The 14751-nt window shown below is 37.4% G+C and overlaps 1 protein-coding gene across 1 annotated transcript; it reads left to right on the forward strand.

Annotated features, from left to right (window-relative positions):
* YIPF7 (Yip1 domain family member 7) lies at positions 2288–13658 on the forward strand. The gene is made up of 5 exons (XM_021396557.1): positions 2288–2400; positions 3216–3388; positions 5042–5187; positions 9592–9773; positions 13496–13658. Exons 1-5 carry the CDS (start codon positions 2288–2290, stop codon positions 13656–13658), a joined length of 777 nt encoding a protein of 258 aa, XP_021252232.1.

The following is a 14751-nucleotide window of genomic DNA, read 5'->3' on the forward strand; positions in this document are numbered from 1 at the left end:
CTAATTTTTTCTGCTTTCCTTGAAGATTTTTGTCTTATGTGCTTGTTGTTAGTTCTTTTGCATATGTCCATGATATTGACATGCTGTGTGTTTTTTTTTCCTTTGCATGCATCTGTTCAATGATCAAATTTAGAATCTTATAAATAGCACTAAGCTCATCCCTGTTAACGCAGAAGGATATTTTAGTGTGTTTTCCAACATGTAAATTCAACAGACTGGAGTTTTCATCAAATATATTAAAAAGTAAGTAACCTTAGCTCCTAATTTTAAAGAAAAGTTTATCTTTTCTGAACTCCCTTTTCTGAACTCCTTTTTTGAACTCTATGTATGTACCTTGTTAATTATTTATTTCCTTACAGTAATAGCAAAGAACCTTAAAGACTCACAGAAACTGAACTATTGGGTTGAAGTCTGTAGTCTTTTAAGATATAATCCATGTAAAATCTTTATTAAACAAATGCATAACTAATCTGCAATTTTAAAATTTTTATTATTGCAATGGCAGTAATTAATATAGTAAAATTAATTTGTATTAATTCATATTTACAACATGTTATTTTATTTCCTAAATCCGGAAATCATGCATGATTTTTCAGCAGTAAAGAAATCAATATTATATAAATTTAACTTCTACTTTGAATATATTGGATTAATGAAGAAATTCAGTCCTCACAGATTTAGTGGGACTATGGGATGCAATTAAGAAATTTTAATATGCATTCATGGTTCCTGTTGAAATACTAATCTTTATAACTTTTACCTTACAAACAGTTCTGCAAAGATCTTTACTGTGAGCAACATAAGTCTGATAAACATAGAGATGCAGTAAAAGTGAGAAGAATGCTCTGCCAATGATATTTTGGGATGTTGGAAAAGAGGGCAAACGTAAAGAAAAGGGGAAAATAATAGGAGAACATGAAGTAAAAAACATAAAAGTAAAAAGTTAAGTAAAAATAATGATCACCATAATGGTAAAGCTGATGTGAAAGAGTCCATCCTTAACCTTCTGTATACTCTTGCTAAGGTATGGAATTACTTGTCTTACTAATCTTGGCAATTTTGAAGCTCTTTTGTGGATTTATAGTAAGCTGAGCTAATAACATAAGCCCCTAAACCTAGTATAAGATTTGAGAAAACAATTGCACAATTTAAGACACTGTATGACTATAATGCAAAAAGGTACTTATTATTTTGCAGAGCCAATGTGCCTCGTTTCTTACGCTGTTTTTTTTATGACCCAGGCAGCCAGTCTGGCATATGAACAGGATACGTGGAAGGGTCCCATTGTGTGCAAAATTCAAATAGTTCAAACCAGGGATGACATCATGAATAAGAGCAGGCCCTCACAGATATCCTAGGTTATCACACTGAAGGGCAAACAGACAAGTTGTTCCTTTTTTAGTCAAATCACCCTGAAGATACAGAGCTGAGTATGGGTCAGCAGGAATGAAAGACATGTTTACCATATTTTCTTTACTACCCAATCAGTAGGTTGCCAACTGCCAATTTAGTACACCGTCTTCATCAAAGTCAGAGAGAATGTTTACATGGTATTCCTAATATCCCAGATACAGTGCCCTTGAACAAAAATCACAAATTCTGTGAATGTATTTTTTTTTCAGTGTTTTTGGGTGATTATAACCTAGAATACTTCCTAAAAGCAGTAATTCCCAAGCATTCAGACTTTGACGTAGTTTTCTTTTAAAATAAGGAAATGAACTCTTTAGAATTATAGTTTATTTATCTTCTTTCACACAGAATCGTAGGGGTTGGAAGGGGCCTCTGGAGACCATCCAGTCCAACCTACTGCTAAAGCAAGTTCCCTACAGCAGGTTACACAGAAAAGCATCCAGGTAGGTTTTGAATATCTCCAGAGAAGGAGACTCTACAATCCCTCTGGGGAGCCTGTTTGAGTGCACCCTCACAGCACCCAGCACTGTCACTCTCACAGTAAAGAAGTTCTTTCTCATGTGCAGATGGAATTTCCTATTTTCCAGTTTGGGCCTGTTGCCCCTTGTCCTGGCAGGAAGTTGTGTATTAGTAATTGGAGAAAGTTTCCTTCTCCATTTTATTCCATGTATAAATTAATATACAGTAATATGTAAACAGAATATTAAATTCTCTTTTTGTGTCAATTCCGAAGTATCATGAGTTTCTACAAAAAAGATTCTTTTGAGTGTGTGGCTTAAAACTTTATTATTTCTATTCCAGGTTATGACAGCATAGACATTTGCTTGTTCAAAAGATGATTTTAACAATGTACACAATCTTTTTTTTTCTCATCAGAATGGCAAATTTCGAGCAGTTTCACTGTGACTTTTACCAGTCCAATTACACCATAGATGACCAAGAAGACTACAACACTTGTGACTCAAGTGAAAAACTGAGTGGAAACAGAAAGTATGCTACCAAAGGAAAAAAAAGGGAGATTTCAAAACTCAGATGAAATTCATGACAAAGAAAAGCATTCAGATGAAACAAAAGGATTATGTAATCAGTACAGCTGGAGTTTTAAGGGTGAAGTAGAAATTGTAGCCGTAGAAAGATTAAGAGAATCCTTTTATTACTTTTTTAAATGTATTTTTTGAAATCAAATGGTTACTTGTGCCCCTGGAAGAAGGACACTGAAGGAAAGAAGTTCTAAGTTAAGGAGATTTCTAAACAAGCATCTTGCAAGAGGCTGGATATTGTTGCAGCCTCCCTGTTCAGCAGCTGATGGATCTGGCTGCTCCTAGGACTTGCACAGGGAGATGAAAAGGCAGAGACCAGGCCTGAGCAGGCAAAAAACTCACTGTCCCACAAAGCTGTTAATTCATCCCTACCCACAATGGCAGTACTCCACAGAGTCCGTACCTCCCTTCTGGAAAATATCAGAGAATAAAAAATAATTTTGATTGGAGCAGAAAGATGGATATCAAAGGATGAGAGATTGGGCCTAGCTCTTGCTATGCCTTCTGGTCATACAGTAATAAAATCATATATAGTAATAATTGGGAAATCATAGAAAATAGAGCAGGAAAGAGCTTTGAGGTCTATACCTCCCCCATGGCTGAATTACTTATAATTAAACCTATCCTTAGAAAGGTTTGGGATCTGTGCTACTGTTAAAAACAGTTGAAAATGTAAACCATAGCACATGCGTGGAGCAGCTCTAGGGAACCATTGAGTTGTTCATTGCCGTCATTTGTTTCACTGCAATTTGCTTCTTGTCCCAGGAGCCAGATAGGAGACAGACCTCTGGCTGGTGCTTTTGTCCCCCCAGAAATGCTGTTGCCATCTCAGTGTTACACAGGTCAGATTTTACAGCCAACAGTTCCATACAGTTCCAGCAATCTCTCTCACCTTAGCTACGCTGATGGTTTTGATGAGGAACCTCCTTTACTAGAAGGTAAAAATAAAACCAAGGACAATGCATGTGTATATGCTTTTGTTTCCTAACTAGTGTCAGCCACCAACCAGAGCATCTACAGCAGAGGTACTCAGCCTGGCTGTTGAGCTTGCTCCTGTGTATGTCACTTTGGCCAGCTGCCCCTGTCCTCAAGCCTACATTTTCTTATTTGAGGTCTGCAAGGTTTTAATTCATTCTTATGTCATATATGGCGTATGCTTTACTACCACTAGATGACAGCATAACAATAAGTTTTACATTCATATTTCCAAATATTTTTCTGCTCCATGTTTACACTGCATGTATGCTGGAACATCTATAATTAATAAACACTGATAATAATCCTATTTGCTTTTCTAGTAATAAATTTTACAGTTTGAAGATGCTAACCAGATTGTTTCAGTGTAAAAGAAATTTTAAAAGCTGCATTCAGCTTCAATTAGTTGATCATTTAACTACATGAATAACATCATTCTTCATGATGCTTGAACTATCCTAATGCTAGTAGCCGGTCTGTAGATTCGATTTACTAAATACCACTACTACCTGCATTAAAAAAGACAATTTTTTTGGTAACTACTTCACCATTATATAAAAAGAATATGTACAGCCTGTTTTTGCACACTGGAAAGTTAGAGGATGTTTTACTACTTAAAACCAGCAAGATCATTCTGTATGACAGATAACTTCTAGACCTCCAGCTCTCAGTCCTCCAAGCATTTAACTCCATGAGCAGCTCATCCCATGAAAAGGATGTTGAAATACAACTACTTGTGTTCTACAGGGGTGCAGTTCATGACTGTGTCAAATAAAGCTGACCAAAGTCAAACATTTTAATATGGAAAAACCTTATTTATGTAATGTTTTGTCTTAGATGATGGACCAGTAAAATAAGGTGAAGCTTTCCAAACAGCTCTAACATACTGTCAGTCTCAGTCATTCTGGCAACCAGTTCTGAATCTAGCTTTTCCTTGCTGGAGCATCTCAGGGAAAAATGATTCATCTTTGAAGCTGAAGTGTTTCTGCAGAAGTCAGAAAAGAAATCTTTGCCCCAGTGAAGTTAATGGCAGAATTCCTATTGACTTTAATGGAAAAGAAATTTGTTCTGTTTCCAGGGTTTCCAGTAATTACTTTTTAAATGCAAAAAGCTTATAAAGTGCTCTACAAAGTATTATTAACTTGCCTTGAAGGGAAGAATGTCATTTTTAAGTGCCTCTGGCAGCTAAGGCTTAAGACACATCTCTTGTCAGACTTACTGGAATTAAAGCATATATCTGTGTCCTCAGTGTTCCAGAGTATCTTGAATTCTGCAGTTAATGTTAATTAGCATATTTTTCAGCATATAAGTTAGTGTGGTTTATATACGTATGTGCATATATATGTTTTAAATATAGGAAAAACAAATATTAACTTGAAAATGCTGACAGCATTTTTTGACTCATTAGATTTAATAAATAAACATTTCCAGTTTAGAATCAGAGCTGACTCTCAGTTATACTGGATGAAAAGGTACAGCATGATCCTACTACAGAATATGTCATCCTACAATGTCATCTTCGTTAAAGTGATTAATTTGTTAGGGATTTGTGATATCTAATGTTTTCTATAAAAGTGTTGTTCTGTTGTAAGCAGTTCTGGAATTTCTCATTGCAGAACTTGGGATCAATTTTGAGCACATATGGCAAAAAACTTTAACAGTTCTAAATCCAATGAAACCTGCAGATGGCAGCATCATGAACGAGACGGACCTCACTGGACCCGTGGTTTTCTGTTTGGCCCTTGGAGCAACGTTGCTGCTGGTAGGATGTGCTAGGAACTTAAGGGATCAATTTTCTGGCAAGTTAATACCTAGGTGATTAGGGTATGTGAAGTAGCAGAAGATATAGTTCTGGCAAAAAAAAAAAAAATATTGAGTCATTTTCTGCCATTTTCCCTGAGATTATATGTAAAAAAGACTTCTTGCTTGAAAGTACATAATGTTTAATTGTAATGTAGATGTAATACAAGTAAAGTGGTGTGTTACTTCCAGTGGAAATAAAATATCTCACCGTAATTGGAGGCAGGGATTAATATAAACAAAGGGCAGATCTGCACAGTGCATAGACTGAGGAGGCTCTGACCACTTCAGGCATGACATGACCTAGGTAGGGGCTTAACAGGGAGTTTTTAAAGGAGGGGAAAAATAAAAAGGCATAGCAGACCAGCCCAGTTTTTCTAACACTCTTGCTACTTTTTTTTAATTATCCTCTCCACTTGTTATTCTGGGGAGGGTGGAGATATAAAAGAAAAATTTACATATCTTTATGTAACTAAAAATATTAAAAAAAGAAAAGGGAAGCAACTTTTTCCGCCACCCTGCCAAAATTTACAATGTCTTTCTATAAATTTTGCTAGCATCTTCTTAATCTGTATTCTCTTTCTACATCATCTGCTAAACAAAATCTGTAAGCCTGTGCTTAAACTTTATCCTCTTTATGAATAGAACTTTCCTACAGCAGGAAAGTTGAAAGAGAGACTGTACACTAGTCCAAAATTCATCTATTTGTCACTGACAACAGGGGCTCTCCAGTTCTGCTGAAGGACAGCTCTGATTGTCAGCAACCATTTATCAGACAGGGACAAGGTGGTACTGTTCTGGGGAGGGTTTGCTGCTCTGACACCTGAGGGGAGAGAAAAGGGGCTCTAATTCTCCTCTTCCTCTGTGATAAATAGTGCTGAATCAGAAGACTTGAAAGGTCTTACTCAATTTGTAATGTCAGAGCAGTACCTTGACTGTGAAAACTGCACTATAAAAGGCAAGTGTTATTATTTATGTGCCTGTAAAACTAAAAATATTTTAAAAGAGTGAAAGCAGCTGAAGGAAAGGGAATAAGGGGAAAAGAAGGTGGGAAGCTAGGGAAGATGGGCTCTTTCCCACCTAGAGAAGTAAAGATGAGGGGAAAAAAAAGGAGAAAGTGCTGAATTGATAATAGACAGCAAAATAGAAGGAGAGCTTAAAAAAAAAACAATGCTGTTGATTTTTCTCCGTGGACAGTGAGATATTACAATGAATATTAAACTACTATTATTGAAATAAAGTACTTTAATTGCCACATTTATTCTAAGATATTAAACATGTCATTGGAAAAAGAATCACTTTCAGTGCTCTAGTTTTTGGCCAGAAGAACTCCTCTGACATAGTCTACTGTTTTTGTGCCACAGCTTCACATGTCTATGGGATTTCCATGACCATCTTAAAAATTCGAACTGCTCATTTTTATTTTGGATACATTTGAATACTAGAGTTGCTCTTGAGCTATGTAAGCTGTATCCTTCAGTACTTCAATAATTCTAATTGCACCAGGAGCATAATTCAGTTAAGAGTTTGTTTCAAGAAATAATTAGGAATTTTACTTACTTTCAGCTTTTTAACTGTGAAGAATATGCAAAGATATTCTTTAAATGTTAGCATTTCTTTTGGATCACAGAGAAAATGAGGAAGGGCTTGTTAGCCTGGCAGCAGGACTTGCTGTTCCTCGTGCTGGTGAAAAGAAAGGCAGCTCCATTGCAGAGAGAAAAACAACAGCAGTGCAAAAGTTTGCATGCTTTGCATTTTACACAGTCATTTGTCATGGAACTTCTCCATATCCTGAAACTGAGGGTAGCAGCACCCACTCCAGGCAGGTGCAAACAAGCGCACAAGGTCTGACTTTCTTCTAACCTTGTTCCTTCCGCAGGACAAATTTAGTGCTTTCAATTCATCAAAGCCTGCCAGGCTAATCAAGTCTGATTCTGGTTTTGCTTACATTGCTGCGAACTGGGAGTATTCCCGTGTGCGTGAGTCAGTATATTTACATAAGTTAGCAACAGCTCAAATTGGAACAAATGCATTCAGCTGCTTTTTCTCTCTCATTCCCCTGCACCACAAATCAAGCATTGCACCAAACTGAGATTTCAGTTGGCTAGAGCTCCCTTCATCTCTGTCTCAGTAATTTGGTAATCTTAGATTAAGCTGCCAAATAGTGCTGTTTGGAACAATTAAATGCACCAAAACAAACAGCCTAAAATATTAGCTTACAGTCATTGTTGCATCTCTGTGAGACATAATTTTTCTTAATTGATCAATAGTATATGCTGCCCCAAACAGCCACACGTGTTGAACTCAATACAAAACTTTAATAACTGAAATTGTGACTGACAATAATCCAAGCTATTATTGCTCTCCCATGCTACCTCTAGCTGTCATTAATTTTATTTGGTGAAGAAACTTCTCCTAATTCTTTTATACCAGTAGTATGCAAATGCTAGCAAAGGCCTCTTTCTACCTAGCAAGCATCTGGGTCAATGCAAGACTATGGGAAACCTGAGTGTATCTAACTTGGAAACAGAGGAGAGGTCAGCAATGGGCTAGGATAAGCTGAAAAGCAGGATGATGGTGCTGGTGGAGAAGCAGGTCTTACTAGCTGAGGCTGCCCTTCACATAGGTACTCTTTCATGGCAAGGTGAGCTGGCACCAACCAGCAACTTCAGGACTTTCAACTTGTGTCATCATTAGATTAGTCTCTCTCTTCTACATTTCATTATATCTGTTCAGCTCAAATACTGCTGGCATCCAATGATCAGCTTCCACACAATTGAGGGACCAGAGAAACAAGGTCCTCAAGGGTTAATTTCCCCTAGGATTCATTAAAATGCGTGGATGAGGAAAGTAGAAAATCTCAGTTCTCCTTAACTGTTGTGGAAGAGATACCTGTAAATATTCTAAACCAGGAAAAAGCTTCAGTAATACTTGCATCTTTTGAGCCGCAAGAAAATCCAAGCATAAGCTACAAAATAAATAGAAAACTGAAAACTTTTCTTAGCTTTGATTCTCCTGCAATTCATCCTATGCACTATTGAATGCGTGACATATAAAGGTATACACACAAATGTATCTGTGTGTTAAGTATGCCTATATGTATTCTTATGTGTTAGAAAGGTGATGCATTGTGGCACTTTCTTTGACGATTATATTTCACTGTACTGAGCTGAGGGTTAAGCCCAGAGTTTAAGCTATCTCCTTCATAAATGCATGTTCTCTTTAAGAAGCAAAGTTCCGAAACAAAACAAACAAACTTGTCTTGATCCTAATTCACTGTTTGTTTCTGATGTACAGCTGTTAAAATCACACTACTGTGTACCTGGCATTCAGTAGTTCATTTGTTAGAACCTTGAAGAGTGAGAAAAAGACTTAGCAATCTATTGGGAATGAGCAATGTTCTCATGTCTGGAGGTAATCCTCCAAAATAATGGCAAGAGATGAAGAAATTTGTGGTGCTACGGCCACTGGTGCCTGTTGTACTAGCTTTGTGTGTAAATTATAGAACATCAGGCTCCAGGCTGTCAGGCTGGTACCTTTCACAGGCACTAAATTCTCACAGAGGAATAAAACCTGGAAGAAGGGGAAAAAAAAAACAAACAATGAACAACCATCTGGGGGATTTTTTTTCAGTGGAGCACAAAAGAACATGAGCAGACTGTTGCTACTACGGTTTATCTAGAAATGAACATGCTGTATTGATCTAACCACAGAGATGTGTCTTTCTCATGATAGTCAAGGGGAAGAATGGCCACATTCATCCTGAAAAATAGCATAGTTTCAGCAAAGGTTTACTAGCTTTTGGTTGTTTTTTGTTGTTGTTATTGTTTGTTTGTTTGTTTGTTTGCAGATCTGTTTAAAGCTGTAGTATAATGAAAAGTGTTTTAAGTAAGTGGGGTTGTTGTTTTACTTAGGACACTTTTCCACTGCTCCATGTACTGAAATTGTGAAGGTTTTCAATTTCCACCATCTTTGAATTTGTAAAGATTGGAAACATTTTCCTGACACTAAAATGTGCTTTCCATGTCCTTAATTTCTTCTCAGATCGTTACCAGTTAGATCTTCCCAAGCTTCCCTGACCAACTGCTGTGTTACTCCAGAGTCTAATGAGAAAAAGGCTGAGAATAAGCGAGATATCTTAAAATTAGCAACACGCACATTCTCACAATTTTACTTTGGAATGTTTTGATGCAAAAATCACCCAAAAGTAGCAGCTGCATTTTACCATTGAACCGAGGTAGACAAAGTGAGGATAAAGTGACTGTCAAAAGAAATAAAAGGAACAAAAGGTAGTGCTTCACATCTGCCAACCACCTTGCAATCATTTGTTCCCTTCCAACACTATGTTTATGTACATTTGTTCCAGGCAGGAAAAGTTCACTTTGGCTATGTGTATGGCGTGAGTGCCATTGGGTGCCTCACTATGCATGCCCTGCTGAACCTGATGAGCGTCCCAGGAGTCTCGCATGGCTGTGTTGCAAGTGTTTTGGGCTACTGCCTGCTGCCCATGGTGATCCTGTCCTCTTCTGCAGCTGTCTTCTCGTTACAGTAAGTACCAGTGCATGGCAGCAAGAATCATCTGAAGGACAGTGAGTCAGAAGTGTTATGAAAATATTTTGTAAATGGTTTCCTAGTGAATTTTATCTTCCAAAACTGTGAAGAAAGGCACCAATCTGTGCAGGTGAAAATGGGCAAAAAGGAAGAGGAAGGTCTGTTCTTGAGAAGGGTGACATAAAATCACTTCGGTACAAGTCCATTATTTCCCCCTTGGACTAAGAGCGGCTTTGATTTTTGCAGCAGCCCCAAATGTGCCTTTTCTTTTGCAGAACCAGCAGCATCCAAACTAAGGTATCAATTTTAAAAGACACTCATGGACTTTGGTTTTACGTAGCTAATTCTCTTGTTCTTTTTTTGTTCATAGTATCAGGCTCCCACCCCTGTATTTCCTTTCCTTCTATAGACTGACTTCTGTGTGACAGAATGAAGTAATCAGCAACCCTTAATGAAGTGGAGCATTAAGATATAGCTAAGTCCTTTACTCCAAGGAATAGTTATGGTATAATTGCTTTGAAAAAACTAATGTGTAGTATTGTACGTATCTCTATGAGCATGTGGAGGAGTGTTCATTAATATACATAAGAATTAGGGAATTTTCATGCAAGCCCCTCTTTCCTCCTCATTCCCCAAACCTTTTGAGATATAGACTGTGTTTACCTCTATGTTCACACAAAGAAAAGTACAACAAAGCTCTAGGTCTTGCCTCAAGGCTTTGGGCAGTACTTTTTATCCACAGTGTACACATTATTAATAAAGTTTCCCCCCATTGGTCTTTTTGAATACTTTCTGAACTCTCCAACCTGCAAAATATGGGACTTGACAACTGGTGAGCAATAAAAGTACCAGTTTCTTTTATTTGATAAAGCAGCAATTTTATGTATGAATTTACTTTTTAAGGAAATGATATAGTGATATCAAGATTTTAGCATAATCCTTGTTGCATGTTTCTGTAGAGCTATGATGTATTAGACTGACCTTATTCCATATATTCAAGTGATACTGGGCTGTCCTTGAAAAGATGAGAAGCAGTGACACTGGAGGAGCCACTCATTCTCTGTTCTCCTACACTTCCATATTTGCTTGATTAACCTGTTCAATAATCCACCCAAATAAAAGGTGCAAATATGTAACCAGAGGACAGATGGGGCTAACTCCAAGCCAGCTGTTATAACTGCACGGGGTACTGTTGACTGTACAGGGAATCACCAAGCACACACCATACACTTGTAAAATGCTGTGAACGTAGAGAAGGTACATCCTTTGAAAATCTATAGTCTACTGAGATAGGCTTTACAAAATTGAACTATTATTTCTGAAGTGAATTGATAATGCCAAGTGTCTAAGATTCTGAAGTCCTTTCTCATTCGCTCAGTGAAACATCTTGAATAAATAAGAGGTTATCTATTACACAGAGATCTATCATTAACTTTTACTAAAATCAAGTAGCAACTTTTAAATCCAATATGACTCATTATTTTCAATTTTAAAACTTATTTAAAATTGCAAAGGAAAAACAGCAATACACTCATGTTTTTTTCTAATATTTGTACCAGTTATTTCAACAATTTCAAATTGTAAAAATTTAATAAATTCAATCTGTGTTTTCACAGAAAATATACATAAGATAATACACATATAAAATGAAAGATAAATACTAATACAACAATTTGTGATATTCATGATCACCAGTTTCAGTGTTAATTGAGAACAACACAAAATATGAAAACTGTTCGGTGCTGAATAGCACCATAGAGAGGACCAGTTATATTATTCAGACTTGTGTGGAACAAGATTCTCTCAAAGCTTCACTTGTGCCCATCTACGCTGGTGTCATGACTGAGACCAAGCTGATTAGGTGACCTTTCTGGGAGAAATATCAGCAATTTTTTTTCCTGGAAAAAAAAATAATCCTTCACTATCACATCCATGAACAGGCTGACCTCAGCGTTTCCTTGACTAAATAGTGAAGGAAGTAAGTTTAAGATGGGAGAAAGGATTTCTTAGGCCCATCTGATGTACAGGACTCGTTTGGTGATTTTATCTGCAAGCTGTGATTGAGAAGAATGGAGAGGCACTGCTCATGTTTGCTCCTCAGTTCTATCTTCATGCCCCTCAATAGATCCTCTGTCCTCTAAGTTACTGTGAGCATGACATCTGCTCCTTGCCCGTCTCCCATGCAGGAGGATCTGACCCTCATCAACACACCAGACTTTTAGCTGTTTGCTAAAGCTAGACTGTTCGTATCAGCAGTTAATGTGCTGTAAGATCAAGGACTGAATGTACAAGTGCACAAGCTTATCCCTTGGCTCCAACATGATTTTATGTCACCTTTCCATCTTGCTCACTGCCAGTTCTGGAGCAAACCATGAGAGGCCATTGGACCCTCGGTGCAATGCAGAGCAGCCACAGCTCTAAATTGTACTGCCTTGTAATTGGCCCCTAAAGAGTCATTACAGTAGCTGCAAATTATCATCAGGCAGCAAGTTCCTGTAGTTTCTAACCCCTGCCACCATACGGGTGGATCAAGAAGCAATCCATACCAGCTCTGAGTTTCTGGCTGGCTGGTTAACTGAGCATCTTAGCATCTCTACTTGGAGAAGAGGCTCAGTTCGCAGGGCCCAGTGTAATTCCCTGAGTGCCTCTGCATAGGCTTAGCAGGACACTTCAACTGAGAATATTAAACTACATAGTCTTTATTGTTTTATTTATAGTGCCTTGAAGTTGCAAAAAGATGCTGAGTCACCTTAAAATCAGTTCTCTCCTTCCCTTCCAAAGCAGCAAGAGCTGAGAACACCAAGTACCTTATTGGCTTGGAGACAGAAAGAAGGAAATGAAGTATGACTTTATGTAACTGCAAGTAAACTAAGGCAATTAAATAAGGAGAGCTTTACTCACTGTGGTTTAGTTGCAATAACAAGATTAGTGGAGATTATTTTTGACAAATGAACCTAAGTAGGTATATGTAGTCTGTTTCTTAATGAGATTCGGTTTAGCTGGTGCTTTGGAAGAACAGAGTCCCAGGAAGTCATTTAGCAAGTGGCAGAGGTTCGTTCATTCTGGAGGTCCTTGAGACTGAAACAGTAAGTGTGTGTAACACAGACAACTCAATATGCACCTCAGCAGCATTGTGCATGTGAGTTCATGCATTTTACAAAAGCAGACTGCAAATACAGTGTGCAAATAAAATGTATGTGAAACATTATTTATTGGCACGGTCTTGCTCCTACAGGGCTTAATAGCCAGCTCTCTAATATGCAGGAATATTTCAGTGGGCTTTTGACCACAGTCCGATAATCATCCATTCTCCTGGCCACCCTGCACCTGAGAAGCAGCAGAATTTAACTTCAGAAGAGTTTAGCTGACACTGAGGGGCAGCGTGGAAAGCCACAGGATTGCAGTGTTGTTATAAATCCTGATGACTTCTGCTTAATGGTTTTTGGCTGAATAAGGTCTTGCTAACTTAAAAAAAAGAAAAAAAAAGTCTTCAGCTGCTGTGGAGCCCATGAAGATTTAATTGGAAACCGATTTCTCCTTCTGGCAGTACTACTGATGCTGCTGCTGCTGAAGGAATTACCTTGATCACTCCTTGGACAGTCCTTGTTTCTTGCAGCACCCATTATCTTATCAATAATGAGTTGCCAGATGTGAGCTCATGATTTGATGCTACATGTGCTAACAAATGGACTTTCTTATTTCTTTTGTTTTTCTTGTAGTGGGATCCTGGGAACTTTGTTAGCTCTGTTTATTATTGGATGGTGCAGTTTGTCAGCCTCCAAAATTTTTACCTCTGCCTTGGCCATGGAAGGACAGCAGCTTCTTATTGCATACCCGTGTGCTTTGCTGTATGGAGTCTTTGCACTTCTGGCGGTTTTCTGAAACATATTTCCTGGTAGCCTTATTACAGTCTGTTTATGTTTGTTGGGAGGATAGGAGGTTATTTACTTATTTTTAGATTGTGCAGAATTGCATTAAGTTCCATTAACAAAATAAGATTATACAACTTACCTTTTATTTGCTTAATGGCTGATAATAAAATAAAAAAAAAAGCAAACCAACAGGCAGATGATTGCATCGCTGATGTTTTGAGAATCTTACAGCTTAGAGAAGAACGTTTGTATTGAAGAAATAACAAAAAGAGAAAAAAAAGAAATAAAAGACAATTAAGAAAAATCTTGTCTTTTGAGTGTTTAATATATAAAGTACATACACTAGAGAGCAACTGGAAAGTAATAACACAAATATTAAATAGATCTAGTGAATCAAGTGAAAATGCACATTTGTTTCAGAAAAACAGGTTAATATATGATTACTAACAACACAGAATTTATGTGTTTTTTTTCAATTATTATTTTTATATTTAACAGAGGATTTAGTGTCTCTGCTTTGTGATATGGAATGATTGTCCAAGTAACATGAAGAACAGGTTGCTACAACAGAGGGAGGAAACTAGAAATGTCATCTTGTTTTATTTTTGAGAGGTTTTGCTGTCCAAAACCCCATTGTACTCTTTGTAATGTACAGTAATATTAGATTTTAAAATTGCCACTAAACCACCGCCTGCTGTCACTGCAGAAAAGCACCACACAAAGCAAATGCAGCTCCTAAAAATGTCTACTGAAAGGCACAACTGTATTTAAGCAAGCGAAATAAAACCTCCACAATTTTATCTGCTCCCCCCACACACACCCTACAATCTATTTGCTGCTTTTAGTCTTACAGGAACCTAACATTTTTATAACAGCAATGAAGCACAGAATGCAAAAGATGACATTTCAATACATAATATTAGAAGTATCAAGCCATCAACAGGAAATAGAGATGTGTGTGCACTCATAACAAGAGTAAAATCGAATAAGCAATGGTAGAGAAAACGCATGTAGCTGTAGAAATAGCTAGGGAAAAGAAACATGAAATAAAGGGAAATGTGAAGGAAACAAATGGCTGATGAAATAATCAGTGTTTTAGGGTG

This window comes from Numida meleagris, chromosome 4 (assembly GCF_002078875.1).
Source record: "Numida meleagris isolate 19003 breed g44 Domestic line chromosome 4, NumMel1.0, whole genome shotgun sequence".
Taxonomy (NCBI): Eukaryota; Metazoa; Chordata; class Aves; order Galliformes; family Numididae; genus Numida; species Numida meleagris.

Excerpts from the sequence above, each read along its gene's own strand:
- YIPF7 (XM_021396557.1), top strand. The coding sequence starts at position 2,288 with ATGGCAAATTTCGAGCAGTTTCACTGTGACTTTTACCAGTCCAATTAC. Across the intron at positions 5,188-9,591 it reads TTGGAGCAACGTTGCTGCTG|GCAGGAAAAGTTCACTTTGG; the intron begins GTAGGATGTGCT and ends CATTTGTTCCAG. Across the intron at positions 9,774-13,495 it reads GCAGCTGTCTTCTCGTTACA|TGGGATCCTGGGAACTTTGT; the intron begins GTAAGTACCAGT and ends TTTTTCTTGTAG.